Source organism: Quercus lobata, chromosome 10 (genome assembly GCF_001633185.2).
Source record: "Quercus lobata isolate SW786 chromosome 10, ValleyOak3.0 Primary Assembly, whole genome shotgun sequence".
Lineage (NCBI taxonomy): Eukaryota > Viridiplantae > Streptophyta > Magnoliopsida > Fagales > Fagaceae > Quercus > Quercus lobata.
The window spans coordinates 48,560,021-48,579,004 of NC_044913.1; the positions used below are offsets into that span (position 1 = coordinate 48,560,021).

Consider the following 18,984-nt stretch of genomic DNA (forward strand, 5'->3'; position numbering starts at 1 on the left):
CTTTTTATTTTACGGAGGTTAATCTAGTTCTTAACACCCACGCTCTACAAATTATATTGTTTGGGCCTTTTTACGTGCGAACCCAATATCATTTTGGGTCGTTACAAATCGAGTCCTTAGAATTATGCATTAAAATAAAAGAACACCTTCAATTAAAAAAGTACTAAAGTTAAGCCAAACTTTTATTTTTGTTGATATTGTTGTAAGGTACCTACTCCCTAATAATATTTTTATACTTTTTTTTTGAAAAGATAAAGTCAAATTGTACACAATATCTAGGATAAATTACAAATTACACCCTTAAAATTTAAGAGTATGTAGATTTTACACTCTAAAATTTCAAAATTTAGATTTTACCTTTTAGAATTTGGGGTGTTTAGATTTTACATTTTGACGTTTCAGAATTTGAATTTTACCACAAGATTTTTGTAAGTGTTTGGATTTTACACCCATAAATTCTAAAATTTTAGGGTGTAAAATTCAAACACTCCCAAATTTTAGGAAGTAAAATCCAAACACTTTTAAAACTTATGGGGTAAAATCTAAATTCTAAAATGTTAGGGTGTAAAATCCAAATACTCCCAAATTTCAGAAGGTAAAATTCAAATTCTGAAACTTTAAGGTGTAAAATCTAAATACTCTCAAATTCTGAAACTTTAATATTCCTTTTGAAAGAATATGCGGTATAACTTATAATTAAACATTTCTTATTCCTTAATTTATATCATCATAGCATTTGTTATCTTGAAAAAAAATAAAATCACACTCCAATAATTTTTTTTTTTTTAAAGTGTACACAATCTTAATGAATTTATGTGTGTAAACTGATGAATTATTGGTAAATATATTTTTATTTATTTATAATGAAGAATGTTGTATTATATTTCAAAACTAAATATCTATTATCCGTTAATAAAACCCTTTTTTAATCTATGCTATTAAAAAGAGTCTTTTATTTGCAGTTGCCTAGCTAGAAGTCTAGAACTATGTCATGAAATACAAAATTTATATACAATTTCTGGGGTTGCTAGCATTTTAAATTTTATTGGAGAACTTATACTAATATTTTAAGTTTATCTTTTTACAAAACCAATACAAACGTATTATCAAACTGAAGTTTCAGTATTCTCTCAATTTTTTTTTGAAGTTTCAGTAATTATTGGAATTGTAATATGTAGGATATAGGTTAAGACAATTATTCAAACAGTGATATATATTAAAGTTAGTTTGATATTGCAAGACATAATGCCAATTTTACACTTTTTATCATTAATTTATTTTTATAATCAGTCAATTTTACACAATATATTTTTTTTAATTTTATAATCAGTCAACTTAACACTATTAGCCAAAAGAGAGAGAGAGAGAGAGAGAGAGAGAGAGAGAGAGAGAGAGAGAGAGAGAGAGTCAATTTTACACTATATATTTTTTTATTTTAGAATCAGTCAATTTAACACCATTAGCCAAGAGAGAGAGAGAGAGAGAGAGAGTCAATTTTACACTACAAGCAAGTTTTGAGTTTTAAGTTTCGACAATAATATATGACGCCCCCTGTGGTAGAGGCATAGAGTTTGTGTCATGATAACATTATACGACTCTTGTCTCAATGTGATGTACATGTACCTTGTATGCGAACTACTCATAATTGACATGCATTAAAAAATTTGAAGCTTTGAGAGGTTGAGTTGAGTCTTTAAATTATATTAGCCACTTCACATGTACTGAAAAACTCTTAAGAAAATAAGAAAAGTTTCAAATTTTACAATAATACGTTCAGAGAGAGAGAGAAAGAGAGTAACTAACAAAGGAAGTGGGAAGGACAATTAGAATGAGTTGAAATTTTATTAAAAATTATGTATAAAATTAATTTTTTTTAACCACTTAGCCTTATTTGAAGAGTTTTTTTTTTTTTTTTTTTTCTTTAAATGCATAATTTTTATATAGTTTTTGTATTCATTATTATAGACATTCAAAAGATAACACAAAAGGAGGCCATCTCTCTTCCCCACCCCCAAACCCTTTTTTTAATAAGGGTTTTACTAACGTATGCCCTTTCGGGTATGCATTATTAAATCATTCTAAGAATTTTTTTTATGGAAAAATGAAAAAAATGATTAACTGTTTTGACATTTTTTTAATTCCTCATAAAAACTTTTCTAAGAGCACACATTAACCGGAACCTTTTTATAATATTATTGATTATTGACATTTTTCTCATTCTCTCTCTGAAATATGCAAATTGCTTATGTAGTTGCTTAAAAACAAAATACTGAGCAATTTTCACAATATCCAATTTTTTTTTTCTCTAGTTAGCTCAACCGGTAGCCTCTTATAGTCAGATAAGAAATTTGAAATTTAAACCTCGCTTACATCAAAAATAAATTAGTGTCTTAACTTAATGATAAATAACAATTGTCATAGAGCAAATGTTATAGGTTCAAATTTTATCTTAAAAAGTTTTTTTTTTCCCCCCAAGACTTGTATGAAATTGCAGTCAACAAACGGTGCTTTGATTTTCCGCATAGACATAGTGATGCCAATCATACGGGTGTATCTTTTTATTGGGCATTGCATGGATGACTAGGAGCATGAAGCATTTCAAAACTTCTTCGATACGTTCGTGTCAGAGTGGAGAACGGTGCCGGTCTTTATCCAATAATCATGAATTTGATGTAAGGGCCTTCTGCGTTGGTTCTTGGGAGCTTTTTCCTTGACTAACCTGTTGATCACTGTTTATTGCGTAAAGTGGAAGGCAGAATATTAATCATATTTTCCATAGTTGATTGAAGTCTTTTTTACTAGTTGTCTCATCCCTTTACTCTTATGAAGATGACATCAGACAATCGCATAATACCATTCTATTGAGAGGTTATATCATGAGATAGTCTTACGAGACTCACAGCTGTTGTGAGAGAGGTCTCGCAAGATTGTCTTATAAGATACTTTTTTTTTTTTCCTATCCTCCCACAACATGTGAAATTTACACATATTGTGAAAAGAATGTCTCATAAAACGTCTCATAAGATTCGTTATAGCCATTTATCCATATATCAATTCCATGCTCCCTCGTGTTTCTGTTTGTACACACTTGTGGTGAAAGATGATGATGACGAGAATGACAGTGATCACAACAACAATTATTATAATAAAAAAAGAGTCCCAGAAGGCAAAAAAAGAAAAGAAAAAAGAAATCGAATAGCTTGTATACAACATAAATAATTTATTTAAAAAAAAATGTTTAGAGAAGGGTCTTACATATAATTACAAAGTATAATGTCCTGTATGGAGGAGGTATGCATCTATTTAAATATTAACAACTATTGCCAAATATTCAAATATGTTCTTGCAAAAGACAACCAATTTTCTCCAACACGCACTCTCGTCCCTGCTCATTTCATACATTTAAAACTAGAAACTGATCTGTACTAAAGCTAAAGAATGAAAAAATACCCGACTCGTTGGAGAAGAAAAAAGAGAACAAAGAAAATGAACAATAGATAGTTACATTAATGCATGACAACCAATTCTATTAGCATCCAGCTGCTTTCAAGAATTTGTCAAAAGGGCTTGAAGGAGGTAATCTGAAAGAATTCTGTCCATACTCAAGTGAACAGAGCTGAAGCTGATCATGCACCCGAATTGGCTCCACATTTATCAGCTTTAGATCTCCTTCTGAAAACTCTGTTGCCTGAAACAATAGCCAAGAAAGAACAATTCAGTGGTGTTTTCTTCAAAATGTATATTAATAACACAACCACCCAGCATTCAAGATGTTAAAATGTCTGCAATCCTAAACTATGTCTACCAACTACCATATTATTAATACATTGACTTTCATAGCCAAAATATTATATTAATGTTACTGAGCCATAATGTTTTCTTAAATATAGCGCATAACATAGGTCTGACTCTCTCTCCAGATCATATGATGGATAGGGAACTTCCAAAGTGGTATAAACACATTGCTTTGACTGATATTATGAACTGCCCCCCTCTTTTCCATTCCAAACCTTTGTATGAGAACCCCCCCTTGAAATCATAATGAACAAAAACAACAATTTCAACTGACATTCTCCCCCACCCCCACCTGTTTTCGCTGCAGAGTTCATTGACATTCAGATGTGATTGGGGCAAAAAATTCAAGTTGGTGTACCGAAAGTGACCAAGCTTTTCATGTAAGAGTGTTCTCTCATGCTTTCATATCCTTCAAGGACATTAGATAATGTTTCAAATCTACATGGGGTGATAGAGGCCACCATGAACACCCCCCTCCCCCAACTCTTTCTTTAAACCTTATTTCTCTCTTCTTCTAATTCCTACACAGGCCAGACTTAATTACCATAATGAGGGAAAATCTAGATGAATTTACTCACCTTGGATGGAAAAAGGCATAATTTCTTTTCATTTTGATCAGAGAGAATTATTGCCTTTGACTCTTGTTTATGCTTGAAACTTTGAAGCACTGACATCTTCTGCTGTTTCCCTGTCACAAGGGCTTCACACTGGCTCTTCATTTGGTCATAAGGTATTGGCATAGAAGAAACTGGGAAGCTAGCAACTTGTCTAGCTGTCTCCAAAACCTGATGATAATTTAGACACAAGTTAGACACAAGGCAATAAGGAATTTATACTCATATAATATATGATAAAATGTTCACGGTAGAGGTTAGTCCTCTCCTTCCCATGTGTTGAAATTTTAAGACCAGGAGAGAGTGGTGGCTACAGAAGTATGAAAAGATGAATGGCTGTGATTGCACAAACCACCAAGGCCAATCAGGTAAAAGCTAATACATATATATATTTTTAAATCCAGAAGCTCAGGAAACTTCAATTTGATTGTAGTAAAGGGATCGGCTGATTCCAAAAACTAGTTTTTCTTACTGATTCCAAAAGCTGATTAACACTTATAATGTCAAGGGTGGTATTAATAGAAAGTGATGTTCTGCGACCCGACTGACTTCCACTTGGTTCAGGGAAGGCTTCTTCATCCGTCAATGCTCCTGACGCCTGAAAGAAAGGCAATCATGTCAGAAGAACTGTGTCATATAAGATGGTTGCTAGAGTGGTGAAGATGGAGATACAACCACTGCATGTTCTACCTCATCAAACTCTGGAATCTCCATGCGGGCAAGAGGGGAACAAGGGTGTGGCGTCTCCATAAACAACGGAGGTCCTATGGTATATGCATCATCAGGAGAAAATCCCTGTGAGAGTTGGTTCTTTATGCTTGACAACTCATCCTGGGGAGAAAAAAAATTTTAATACACAATTAATACCAGAAGAAATATTCATACAGACAAACATAAACAGCTCAGAGAGCTAGAAAGCAATAGCACATTTGATGGAACTTTGATTAAAAACACAACAATTGTACACCGGGAATTCAATTGTAGACCATTCAATCAGGCAATCCATTTATACATTTCAGAAAACCACCTCACAAAGTAAGTGAAACCAAGAAGCAGCCAGAAGCTGGCTTGCCAAAGACTATGAATTCAATGTTTTTTTTTTTTTTTTTTGAACGAACTATGAATTCAATGTTAAGTGCTCTATCATACGAACTCAATGACATAATCATCAATGTTTATCGGCCACTCCTTTCTTCATCATGATCTTCTTATGCGACTCAGTTTTTGAAATAACTTTTTTTCCTCTCTAGTTGACTAGTAGGGAACAACACTTTCTACATAGCGATCCTTTTAGTTATATTTACAACTTCCTAAATCCCCAAAGACAACTATTGACAGTTGCTAAACCAATCAAAGGCTTAGTCTTTAATAGCTGTTATATACTTAATGAACATATTTTCATATTTTGATTAAAAAAATGTCCACTTAAAAAGACATATTCTTAAGAGACTGCATTATAATGAACTGGTATATCACCTCTGACAATGTTGCAAATTTAGACATGAAGTGTGATATCACAGTTTGTTTCAACTGTTGGTCATCTGACTCTATTGCTGAGAGAGATTTTGATGCAGCAACTTCATCTTCCTGTGTTCCATTTAATATCTTCTTTTTATTAGACTCTATAGAGACAGCCTGTAGCCGGATATCGTCGACCAATTCAAGATAAGGATCAACCTGTAACATGCAATTTCAATAAAAGGATCTAGGACAATAAAAAGAAGCTAGAAGAAATAAATTCCTTCTCAATGGGGTGGGTATAATGAGCCTTAATCTGTAGGATAGGTGCTGGAATTAACCATTTTATCTGTCAAGGATGCTTTGACAACAGGAATTAGCTCTGGGAGACTGCCTGCCCTGGCTGAAAATATTAGCATTGATGATGCCAAGGTAAAGAGAGACCTTCTGCGAGATAGTTGTAAACCTCCTGCAATAAGTGTGCAAGAAACTATCATTTTCTTCTTAGATTGATGAAGAGAGAGAGAGAGAGAGAATGAATATAAAAGATCATTCAAGGATTTTAGAGTTTCTTGACAAGCCTGCTGTTTCTACATGGTCTACCTTTGTGCTGGCCTGCTAGGGACCACATTCTACTCAATAGTCAATACATATTTGACTATCTGTTTTTAAAAGAAGCAGAGAAAAGCATAATTCAATCATACATTCAGCTTACCTTCTTGATCTAGAGAGATGCTTCGAAGGGAGAATGCCAGCTGGAAACATCTTACTAGTGCCACATGACTGGAGGTCTGTCAAGACAAAATAAATCATCAGAGTTGAGACAGCTGTTCTCAGTAAGTTGAGTGAAAGCTTTTTAAGTATGAAACTTCAAAAATGTCATCGTCAATTTTAACATAAAATCAAAATTAGTATTAAAAGGTGGAAAACACTGGTCATTTTCTGTATCTATGGAAATTCCTCTCCTTAATCCAAGCAAAGAACCAATCTACCATGTCAGACCATTGCTCCCTACCAACTGAACATGGAATCCCCATTCACCAAAGTTTTGATGGCCTTTATCATGAGGTCCAGACAGAAAAAAAATCAATGACATTGACAGGTAGAGATTCTTGTCAGATTAATTTCTGATGCAGGATATTTCATGGTAGATTATATGCTGTCTAACCACCACGTTGATTAAAGTATGTAGGGGTGGGAAGGGGATATGAAAAATCTAGAGGTATAACACTTAAAATGAAAGCAAAGTGCAAGAAAAATAAGATTGGACAGAACCAGTGATAGCATGAACAATGTGCAACACCCCACCTTAGATCGGGTAAAAAGTAAAGCAATGTTGTAAGTGTGGGCCATTGCTGCGAAATTTGCAGGAGTGTTTTCTGCAGATGTTGCCTGAACCCAAATAGATGAAAGCAAGAGACTGACTTGGTGACTGCTCAACCGAAGTGAAGTTAGCTCCTGGACATTTTCAAATAGATGAGAAATTTCAATTAATATTTAAAATACGTGATTCCCATGATATGTTAACTAGAATTCTAAATTCTGAATTGTTAACCAAAGAACTTCAAAATATATGAGTTGCAGTTTCGTACCAGTTTTCCACCAGCCAAAGCATGCTTAAAACTGTAAGAGTGATCAGGTGATGGATTAATTCCAGATTGTTCCAAATCCACAACTGAGTTTTGACTTCTCTGATCAACATTCATGGGTTCTGTGGTGTCTTTATCTTCGTCCTGAATGGAGAAGCTTCCATTCCTTACTGTTTGCAATGTACCAACTGATGAAAACCTAGAGACTTCTGATGAAGGTTTGATGTTCTGGTCTAACCAAGAACAAAAAAGGGATGGCATAAGCACCATGGAGAAAACACTGTGTGCCCTAACTCGTGTTTCAGGGTCTGGATGGGCCATTGCTACGAGCAGTTGGTGAAACAGAGCATCAGGAAAAGCCTGAAAGAGGCCATAAATATTATCTCAGAAACTTGGATGGTTTTACAATATCTCAAAATGTACCAGCATTGTACAATCTACGTAAATGCACTTGCCTTTTTGTGGTAAGATACATTAGGGATGGGAGAGATAATCTTTGCAGTTTGGAATACAGCAAAGAGTGTTGTTCTAGCCACAACAGCAGTTGTTGGGATATTCTCGAGCACCACTGCCATCAAATCAAGAATAGGTCCCACATCTCCCACCTGTTAATAAAAAATAGGCTTTGTAAAGTAACTATGATGCAACTAGAATGATTTTCACAGCTGAGAACTCCGCCCCCTCCCTCCCCTTTAAAAAAAAACCACACGAAAAATAATAATAATAAATAACAAGGAGAAGCTAGTTTCTGAACTGTATCCCATAAAATCTATTTAATTTACTCGGATTTGCTTGTGTGGGAAAAAAAAAGTTGAAAATCTTGAAAAGTAAATCAAATCTGAAGCAGAACTGAATAGTAAAGCTTGATAAGCACATATAATTTGTTGATACTGGGATGTTGCTCATTTGGTTGAAGAGGAGTAAAACGTGTGAGGAACTACTATATGTTCCAGAATCACCACATACTTATCATTCTCAGGAGTTTACAACTATAAGGCCAACAATGCTTCATAGCACAAAAAACGCTACCTTAGAAAAGGTGGAGTGAAAATGAGAATATTGGGACACAAGTTTAAGGCTTTGTTTGGTAGGAATAATAAAAATGTATGAGGAAAAAAAATATAAAAAGAATGTTTTTTTTTTTTTGTTTTAAAACAAGGAAAGAGAGATGAATATATTCTATTTATAAGTGTATGGTAGGAGGGATAGAGAGGTGGAAATATGTTTTTATATTAAATTATTTTTAATATATTTGGGGGATAAAATTGTCAAATCACCTATATAATACATTTTTCTCCTCTTTTCCTCCCATTTTGTGAGGCTTCAAAATGGTGGGCCTGAAAAGAAAATAAATGCAGCTCCTTTTGCTTTCCACTTTTCTACCCTACCAAACAAAAGAAAAAATCAACCCATCTTCCATTTTCTCTCCACCCTCTTCCATCCTCTCACTTTTCCTCCCTAACAAGAGCATCCGTAATAGGAAAAAATGTTTATCATGTGCAATGAGGACCACTTTTAATATGGATTTCATTCCAATAACAAATTGGCTAACTGATTGAAGACAAAAACAGATACTCCAGAAAGGTATGTCATGCAATTGACAGACAATTAATAAAAAGATTATTTAAATAGAACAAGGTCCAAAATCTACACAAACTTCCACAAATTAAGTAAAATTAGAAAACGACCTGGATTTAAAAAAAAAAAAAAAATGTCATGCCTTTCTTGATGTTTTCACTTCAGTATTCTGGATATTTTACAAATTGCTCAAAATTCATCTAAAACACAAAAACAGAAAAATTACAAACCTTAATTGACATCTGTGAAATGCATTTTTCAAGAGCCGAGTGAAGAGTATTCCACTTATCTGTAAGATCTCTAGGGCTGGGTACTTCGGCTAAATTTTGCAGGCACTTCCGTAAATTTTTGATCAGGTCAGTTATTGCAGCAATGATCGCAACTGAGGCCTGCGGCTTTGCATTTTTTGCAAGTTTTGTGGTGACATTAACAATATTTATCTGTACAAGAGGTTTTTTGATGACATTCTTATGATCCAAGTGCTTGACCAGGATAGACAATAAGAGATGGGAGTTATCTCCTGGTGTTGTACAATAAATATAACAAATATCAATTATGCACCAATGATTTATTAAAAAATAATTATTTTAGGCAATGATAGAGAATTAAAGATCAATTGTAACCTGATTCCTCCAAAAGTGACTGCAAATACATCAAAACAGAAGAGGCAATTCCTTTTTCTGGAGACCAGTGGTTTTCAGCATCAAAACTATGAAAAAGGGGTTCAAGCACACGCCGCACTGTTGTGGCTTCCTTTGCCAATCTGGCCATATTACGCAAGCAAACCCTTGACCAGTAAGCAGGACTTTGGGAAGCATCACTGTGAAATTGGCAAATAAATGCAAGGATGCTATAAGTTTATATACTTTTTGTATATAAAATGTATAGTTTTTGATAAAAAAGGTGATGATTTGGAAACAAAAATTGAAAAGCTTTACATGGTGGGGTCCAAATGAGGGTTAGTCAGAGCACTTGGCAACGAAGGAACCTTCTTGCTGATATCGGGGAAAGATGAGTCATGTTCCTCTGCTTTAACCACTCCTAGAACCCACTGGTCCTGGGATTGAGAGTGTAAGACATCTTCCTTTCCATTCTTGGAGCTCATTTGGAGATCCATGTAGTTCTCCAAGGTCACTGATATGATCTATTACAGAACAGGTAAAAAAAACAAAAAGATTTCAAATTGATCCATGGATATCCACTCTTGCTAGTGTACTTCGAAATAAAACCTTAAATTTTAACCCAAAAGATAAACAATTTTTAGCTTTTAAGGTCATTGCTTATGTCAAAAGCTGAAAAGCATTAATAATAAATGTGACAAAAGGAAAGGACTACTCACATTATCAAAGTCCATTGAGATATGGGAGTGCTCACCCATGAACCGTACCTAGGCACAGTATAGTGGAGACAAAAAAACAACGGACATCAAACAGTGTGGAAAAAGCATACATTACGAAGCACTAGCCAAATGGCGTGGGTAGAGAAAATTACGTAAAAAAAATGAGGTGATATGAAAAGGGAAAAATACCATTTCAAGCGCAAAAAGAAGCATTGATGAAACAATTTAATAAATTAAAATTTTAAAAAGAAGCAGTAATTGAAGTAAGACAAAAACTATATACAAGGTGCACACACCATGTGATTAGAGAGATCAAATTCTGTAAATACAATTTGACAAAACCTTGAATTGAATACAAAGGTGAAACATAACTACAAAGAGTATCCTATCTGGTCTAATATAAGGCTGATATAATCTAATCATATTATTTCCATACCTACCAAATTTGGATAAATTGCAGCTAACTAATGCAGTGGACCTCACACATATCAAGCCAAAAAAAACTTGATTATCATTGCTATGTTAAATTCTCCTAGCATGAATGTCAAAGCAAGAACAAACTGAAAATATAGCGATAGAATAATCCATATATAAGAGAAAAAGACATGTCACACATACTACAAAACTAGGTCATGAAATAGAATAATCCACACATACAAATATAATTACATTGGGGGTATTTCGGGTAAAGAAGTCAAGCATAAGAAAAAGAAAGAGCAGTATATACATGTATGAATAAATGTAAGATAGATATGTTTGAGCAAGAAGTGAGATTTGATCTAGGAAAAAAATTGTACCATAAAAGCCAAAGCTTGGAGTCCTGCTGAACGTAAACATAATGCTCTTTCATTGTCTCCAAATTCTTGAGCCAATTGACAAAGTTTCGGAATGAGACCCTCTAAGTTGAACATGTATGTACCATCAATCTACTTTTATTTCAGGATGTCAGTATTAATTAATGACAAAATAGGTAATTAAAGCATCTATGATCAATGGCCTAACTTATATACAGAATTAACTTGATATATGTATGTTCTCAAGCAATATGGGGAGGATTCAACAGGTCCCTCTACAGCATCTGTAAATTCAAAATCACATTATCCGAGGTTTAGGCATTCACTTCAACCACTCCATTTTCTTTCCTGTTGATGTCCAGAAGATTAAATGGACTGTCTGCTTTAAATTTACTAAAAGATTTATTGATGGGGTAGTGAATTTTGTTAGGGCCTCACTGAATGAATTCCTCCATATGCACTTCTACCATGTGCATGGCCATATTATAAACAGATTTTTCATTAAATATTGACTAAACAGATCAAAACTTCATCTTTCTATCCATTACATACCTGGCTATTTACAAATTCAACAAGAATATTGCATCCTGAAATCTGCATTTCATCCTGCCGAGTTTGTTCTAAAAGAGTTCGAACAACCCCTAATAAACTACTAGCAAATAGTGGCCTGCAAGAATTGAAAGCTTCCAGTGAATATCACAAATTTTAAATACTTTCATTTTTAAATGGAAAAGTGAAATTTCAGAAAGAAGCAAATAAGCAACCAAACAGAAGCAATCAAGCAAACAAAATATTGCCAATGAGCTCTACTCCATGAGAATGAGATGGAGGGTGAGGTCTACATGTGTGTAACTTACCAATAATAAATAAATAATCAAACAAAACATTCAATAAAAAAATTTTCTTGCTACAAGGCTTATGCATACATTTACTAAGAGTAGTTTCTTGTGAAGTAGCAGGGACAGTCCTACATTCTCAGGACTTTCCCCTTCTCTATCTTTTTTTCTCCCCCTCAAACTCCATCTTTTTTTTTTTTTTTTGATAACTTTAGATTGCTTCAGTTTATTATGGTTTTGCCATTAATAAAAAAAAGTTCTGAAAAACAAAAAAAACTGGCTGAAATAGTATTCCTTAGTTTCCAGAATTCTTTTTTCCAGAGTACATTTCAAGTCTCAGTTTTTAAGTTCTGAAAGCAGAATCTGCCAGCCAAATAACATTTCAAGTATCAGATAAAGAACCCCATTTAACCAGGGAAAATATGTATTCTTTCTACAGCATTTAATAATACTTTCTAAAAATTACATAAAAATAGGTTCTCTAAAAATCAACCTTTTTTTTTTTTTTTTTTTGTGGGGATAATGCAGAACCCTCTAAAGAAGAGCCCTTTGGACTTATGTCTAGCCAGTAAAACCTATAGGTAATTGACCCCTCCTGCTAGAACCAATTTTCAAGTAATCCAGGGGCATTCACCCCTAATTGGATAAGCAGCTAAAATCAAAGAGTATTATAAAGCAGCATAAGTAGACATTTAGACACTGTCAAGATTTGGCACATTCTCTTTTTCCAGTCTTTTTTTTTTTTTTTACCAGCAGAGAAGTACATATTTTCTCTTTTCTTTTTTATCTGGTCATAAATAAAACTTGATGCAGAGATATATTTATTGACTTCATAATAATGAAATACTTAAAAATGAGAAGATAAACGTTGAAAGAGCAACATTTTTTTTTTTTTGATAAGTTATAAATAAACATGTTATTATCTATTCCATTGATGACTTCTTCAATGTGATCTGTATTGCTTTTGGATATTAATCACTACCAACTTATAAGGTGTCTATCACAACTCACATGTCTGTTATAATTTATAAATTATGTAACATCATCACTAAGAAAAACAAAATTATAATCAACATGCAAAAATTATCTGCTATTTGATTCAGTTTTCTCTTATGTAAATCCAGCTGAGGGACCACAGGGTTGGATCCCTGGCATAAACATCTTCCAGCACTGCTGCCCAATAGTCAGCTAGACAATGATCTGCCTAATGCAGACTTTTCTTCATTGCATTTCAAATTTCCAAACTCTTCCAACCCCCCTCACACCACCTTTCTCTCTCAGTGGTGAAAAAAAAAAAAAGAAAAAAGAAAAAAGAAGAAGATAAAAACACAATGACAATCCATTGATATCTCAATTAAAATCCATCAAACTTACATCTGTTCCTTGCATGATGATAGCAACTTCCTATAAATGCACAACACAACTTTTACGGATCTAAAGTTCTCATTCCGCAAATCCTTGTAACATCTCTGCTCTAATTGATCGGTAATCTGTGGAGGCAAAACATTGAGTGACGTGAGAGTGAAGCAAATAGACAATCTTTTTATTAATTTATTTATTCTGTGATAAGAGCATAGACATTCTTCTTTTCCTTGTAGGTAGGCATTTAAACCAAAAATCTACAACATGACATTATCATGGAAATTTCAAAAGTCGAAAGCTCTAGAATTTTTTTTTTTCCAATTTTTTGAGTTAGACATTTGTTTTCACCAATTTAGCTTATTAACTACTTTCAATGGTTTTTGGAAAGAATTTGTAACTTTTTTGACATAATATCATAATTCATCTTAATAGCAAGTAGGGCCAGAAATGAAAAAAGAGAGCAATAATTTTAAATTCTTGGTTCAAAACTAACCCAATAATTGAAAAACAATATGGAAGTGTAAGTAATGATAGCACCACCATATAAACAGCATATGGGAAGCAAACCTAAGTCTTTGTAAATACGGATGGGTTGATGAAGATGAGTACAAATATTAATAAACATGAGTTGGCTAAATTTTTTTTCCTTTCCATCAAAACTAATGAATTGAAAAGAGAATATAAATGAAAAAATGACCCTTCCTCCCCTTGTAAGAGAAAAGCAGAGGGTGAGGTATTGGATTCAAGACCGTTGGATCTATAACATACCAATTATAAAAACATATACATATACATGACTAAATCATCTGCAATATAATAGCTTCTAAGAGAATGTACCTTGGGGATACGCAATGGATTCTTCGAAGCATATTCACAAAGTTTCCCAATTTTCCTATCATTTGGTTCAGCATCCTGCCATATATAATTGGAAAAGGTATAAGCATATCAGATGGCTCATTTCTTTCTTTCATTCATTTAATTTGGGTGTTTTTTTTTGGGGGGGGGGGGGGGTGTTGCAGCGCTGGGAATCGTAAGCATCTGAGACCTTTTGGGAGAAGCATCCTCTACTTCCCTACTGTATTTAAACCCTAAACATCTCTATTGGAAACATTAGGAAGCGCCAATTGAGCCACAAGTCTCTTGGCCTAGATCGAACTTATTATAACTAAGGTACCACTACTAAAGTACCACATACTTGACGTTGATAGCACCTAAACTGAATAAAATCATAGATTTGCATAGTCAACTCTGCTTCCAGAAGAACAAATAAAATCATATTTGATGAGAGTAGTCATATATATAACAGTCCTTGAATTGCTAAGCTAACTCAAAAGTTTTCCACATGAGCAAATATCAACAACAAGCCTTGAAAGGATATGAATTGAAGTAAAATGGCATTACATTAGCTGAAAATTCACCTTTAATATCTCTGAGACCAACTTCTTGTACCGTTTCACGGGCTGTCTGGACCTCGCACGCAATGAGGGACAGAAGAAACAGAGGCTACCACAGACAGGCACAACCCGCCTTGACATAACCCCCATTTCCTAAGGCAACACAAAACCCCAGGCTCTGAAAGTCAACATCATAACCTCAGATTAACAATTTGGCATAAACTGACTGACCCACTTGACCAAAACAACTTAAACTCACAAAACTATCCTAGAATTGTGTTCTTATAATGCTTTCATTAAAAGGGTACAGTACAAGTTCAAAAATCCCAGTTGAATTTTAGCAAATTCTTAGGTTTTCCCAACAGCATAACTGTGTAGCCAATGTTTCCAAGCATCATAAACAATAAAAATTCCTACAACCCAGATTGAATTTAGCAGATTTTAAGGTCCATAGACTCTAAAAAAAACAAAAAAAAGAGACAAAACAATTAAATTCACCAGAATCAATCAAAAATTTTCAAATTTAAAGACATACCCACCAATTAAAATTACAGGAAGTAAACTTTTGGGCAAGACCAAGCTGCTAAGATCAAGATCTGGGCAAGCCTGAAAATGCCAAAAACCCAAAGAATTATGTAGTAATAAGAAATAAATAAACAAATTATCAAATATTTATATGAAAACTCAATTCAGATTAAATGAATTTTACCTCAGAATATTGCCAATGGGGGCAGAGGCTTGAAATATCCCCCTGGCTTTTTGTTTTTTTTCCTCACTTCCAAACATTCGTATGAGGAACTTTCCGTTAAAACCCAATATCTCCTTTATAAAAGTTTCTTTAAAAAAAAAAAAACATTCATGCTAAAGTGACAGCTATGTGTAATAACATTGGTGACAGCCCACAATTTGAACAGTCGCTTTCATGCAATCAATGCAGTGAAGGACTGATCTAAGCAAAGGGACCACTGAGTTATTTGATTGTACGGTTACGGTGGCTGATCAATTAATTTTTGGGGCTGTGATTGGTAGTTTGGATAAGGAGCTGTGACTTTAGCCTCTGTTCAATAAGATTATGCAAAACCGAAAAAAAAAACATATACAGTTGTTTAGGGGTAAGGGATTAAAAACCAGATAATGCCAAAAGCCCCAACGGTCCCGAGATTTAAGGGCGTTTGCTTTTTTGATTGCTTGACAGAAATGTCCCTCCACTATTCACTTTTTGACTTTTTCTGCCACATAATTATTTTCACTTTTCCACTTTTTTTTTTTTCTTCCAAAAAATTAGATTGAATTATATTTTAATTTACATATTATGAGAAAATTTTCAAATTAAATCTCATAATTTTATTAATAGAGACAATAATATTTTTATTCTATAATGCCTGTTTTATGATGATTACTTTTTACTATCAAATTAGAACATCAATTAGTTTTTAATGTAAGACAAATTCAAATTTAAGATTTCTTAACCAATGATAAAAGACTTTACGAGTGGAACCCCAAGTCTCGTAAATTTGAAATTAAGGCTGTGTTTAGTTCAATGTAAATCGAATTCTGAGTGTAAAATGAATGCATGGGAAAGTGAATTCTCGTAAAGAAAATGAAATCCGGGTGTTTGGTTGTGCAATGGAAAAATAATCCGAAAAACGATTTTTAGTTTTTGGTAACATTCTAAAAATGCTATTTTTCTATAAATTTTTCACATTTTCTTAGCATCCAAACAAATTTTATTATAGAAAATTTCAAAATATACACTTAACACAACCAAAAATCAAAATAAAAACATTGAGTAAGAGGAAGAAAGAGTGAGATCGGAGGGAGAAAGAGTGATAGATTGAGGAAAAAGAGAGATTAGAGTGGATGGAGGACAGCAGCGGCCAGATCAGGTGGGTTTGGGGGTGGAGTGGAGTGGGCTGGTGGTCGATGGCAGCCAAATCAGCGACATTGAGCAAGAGGGAGAACAAGATTTTTGTGTCAAGAACGAGCTTGGTCTTGGGTGGGTCGAGAACGAGTTCGGTTTTGGATGGAACGGTCTTGGGTGGTGACAATCTAGATGGCGGCACCAATGAGCTTCCAGCGGCAACTATGGGTGCGATCTTGCCAGTGCTAGGATGCAATCTCGATGGTGCTACAGGTGGCGCGATCTCGGCGATGCTTCAGGCGGCGCGATCTCACTGGTGCTAGGGTACGACGAGACCGGTGTGATCTAGGGTTGGGGGCAGTGGTGCGATCTGGGGTTGCTTCTGGTGCGATCTCTTCTTGCTATTTCTCTCTCTCTCTTCTATTTTCCTAGGGTAGGAATCATTTGAAGGTAAAATAGAAACTGAAATTCATTTCAGGCTTGGGAGGGTTATTTTACAATCAATGCGGAAATTGATTTCTGTTTGACCCAATTTTCTGTGCTTACCAAACACATAGGATGGTGTAAAATGATTTTCTGAAATCTTTTTTAGCCAAAACAAACGCAGTCTAAACCTTTAAAAAAAAAAATTATAAATCAAATCATTAATACATTTATGTTGTATCGTTAATGAAAAAATGTTTATACGAAAGAACTTTATGTGATTATTGATTTATTTCAAATAAAAACATGTGCATATGATACATGATTATTTTTTCACCCTATATTTCATTAATAGAATTAATAGCTTTGTGTGTAATGGGTTTATGGTTTCAATTAAAATATTTTTTGCAAATGTAATGTTTGATTTGAAAATTTTGTAAATGTGTGATTTAATTTGAAACCATCTCTAAAATATGATAGTATTTAAAAAGTAATTTACTTAAAAATCTATTATTAGAAGCTTTTGTTTTTTGGTTTTAAATCAAAATATTGGAAATTTATTAAGCTAATCTTGTATGATTTGAGAAATTATTCAATACTATAATACAAGGATGACCATTAGGTCCTCTCATCAATAAAAAGAAGCTATTTTTATCAACTGCTAACTATAATACATAATGGTTTACTTGTATTAGACTATTAGTTAGAAGGGTAGTATTCTAACTTGTAAAATTCTTGTATAATTGAAGGTATCATTCTTTGTTCTTTTGAAAAAATCTTCCCAAATTAATTAACACCAACAAAATTAAAAATTTTATATTTGATATTTTATTGTGTTAGTAATGAATCTAATGATAAGGTTAGGGTGATTTTCAACAAATGTCTTAAGTTAATTTTTTAGGTTTCTCACAATGACTCTTGGAAGACATAAACTATTTAAGTTTGTTTAATAGGCGCATGAAATGGAAAATTTATGTGAAAAAAAAAATTAATATAGAAGATTTTTAGCTAAAATTGTTTGTTAAAAAAAGGAGTAAAATGCACTCAACCCATTTATTTATATCTCTAAAAAAACTCATTTATTTATAAATAAATACGGTGTGCATTATAATTTAATTCAATATTTTTCAATGTATGTTGAAGTAATCAGATTGTCACATCTATTTTGTCTTTACCCTTTAAGAGAGGGCAAGGTCTGTTGAGTTCTTCCAACTTTTAAATAAACAAAAGGATTAAAATGTTTTTCCCAATCCTTAGTAAACTTCATCCTATCCAAAAGTTGCTTAGTTCTTAGTAAACTTTATCTATTTTTGTTTTTTAATTTATTTTTAATTAAATTTATTTATTTTTATAATATTTTTTCAATGACCTATGTGGAAGGTCCCTGGAATATCCGAATAAATTTCAATTAATAAAATTTGTATACACCTCACAACTCCCATATGTTAATTAGCTTTTGGTTTAATTATTCTAAGTAGACAAAAAGTCAAGAATATGTCATGGGAGAACAGTGATATGTGTGAATAAAAATTTAAAAAATAATTACAAATATCACTATCTCACATTACAAATTCTAAGACTTTGTCTTGTTTAGGGGAATGAAAACCAAAAGGCAAGTAACATAATGCTGACAGCCTCATGCTCATATCTCTTTGTCCTTTTCGTAACTTTACTTATTGAAGAAACCAGAAATGATAGCCTCAAAATATCCTCATTGCCTTAAAGAGATTCACGCCTTGGCCAACCTTGCAAAGTAAAAGTTGGTTGAGTTCGTTTACTGGCAATGAGCCAATGACCAACGGTTTTGTCCAGCAAAAGCAATAAAAGACACCAATAAATCATGGGTTTCAACTACAATACATCTTTTGGTACTTCTTCTTCCTCTTCTTTTTATTAATTCCAATTATCTATTGCTTTTATTTCATCTTTGAAAGGTAGCCA

The 18,984-nt window shown here is 33.4% G+C and overlaps 1 protein-coding gene across 5 annotated transcripts; it reads right to left on the reverse strand.

Moving 5' to 3' along the window:
• Positions 1 to 3,294: 3,294 nt before the first annotated feature.
• On the reverse strand, positions 3,295 to 15,576 carry LOC115963033. 5 transcript variants are annotated; one of them, XM_031081917.1, is made up of 21 exons: positions 15,469 to 15,576; positions 15,299 to 15,365; positions 14,784 to 14,912; positions 14,203 to 14,277; positions 13,378 to 13,493; positions 11,720 to 11,834; positions 11,171 to 11,299; positions 10,374 to 10,421; positions 9,973 to 10,178; positions 9,658 to 9,854; positions 9,265 to 9,554; positions 7,912 to 8,061; positions 7,460 to 7,816; positions 7,176 to 7,325; positions 6,583 to 6,658; positions 6,209 to 6,336; positions 5,886 to 6,086; positions 5,100 to 5,240; positions 4,882 to 5,007; positions 4,374 to 4,580; positions 3,295 to 3,688 (listed from the first exon to the last, which is right to left on the reverse strand). In XM_031081917.1, exons 3-21 carry the CDS (start codon positions 14,907 to 14,909, stop codon positions 3,530 to 3,532), a joined length of 2,997 nt encoding a protein of 998 aa, XP_030937777.1. In that variant the 5' UTR covers positions 14,910 to 14,912; positions 15,299 to 15,365; positions 15,469 to 15,576; the 3' UTR covers positions 3,295 to 3,529. The 5 variants fall into 5 exon arrangements, with proteins under 5 accessions (XP_030937777.1, XP_030937775.1, XP_030937776.1 ...); XM_031081915.1 differs by having other exon boundaries at positions 14,784 to 14,937; XM_031081916.1 differs by having other exon boundaries at positions 14,784 to 14,937; positions 15,295 to 15,365.
• Between the last annotated feature and the right edge of the window lie 3,408 nt (positions 15,577 to 18,984).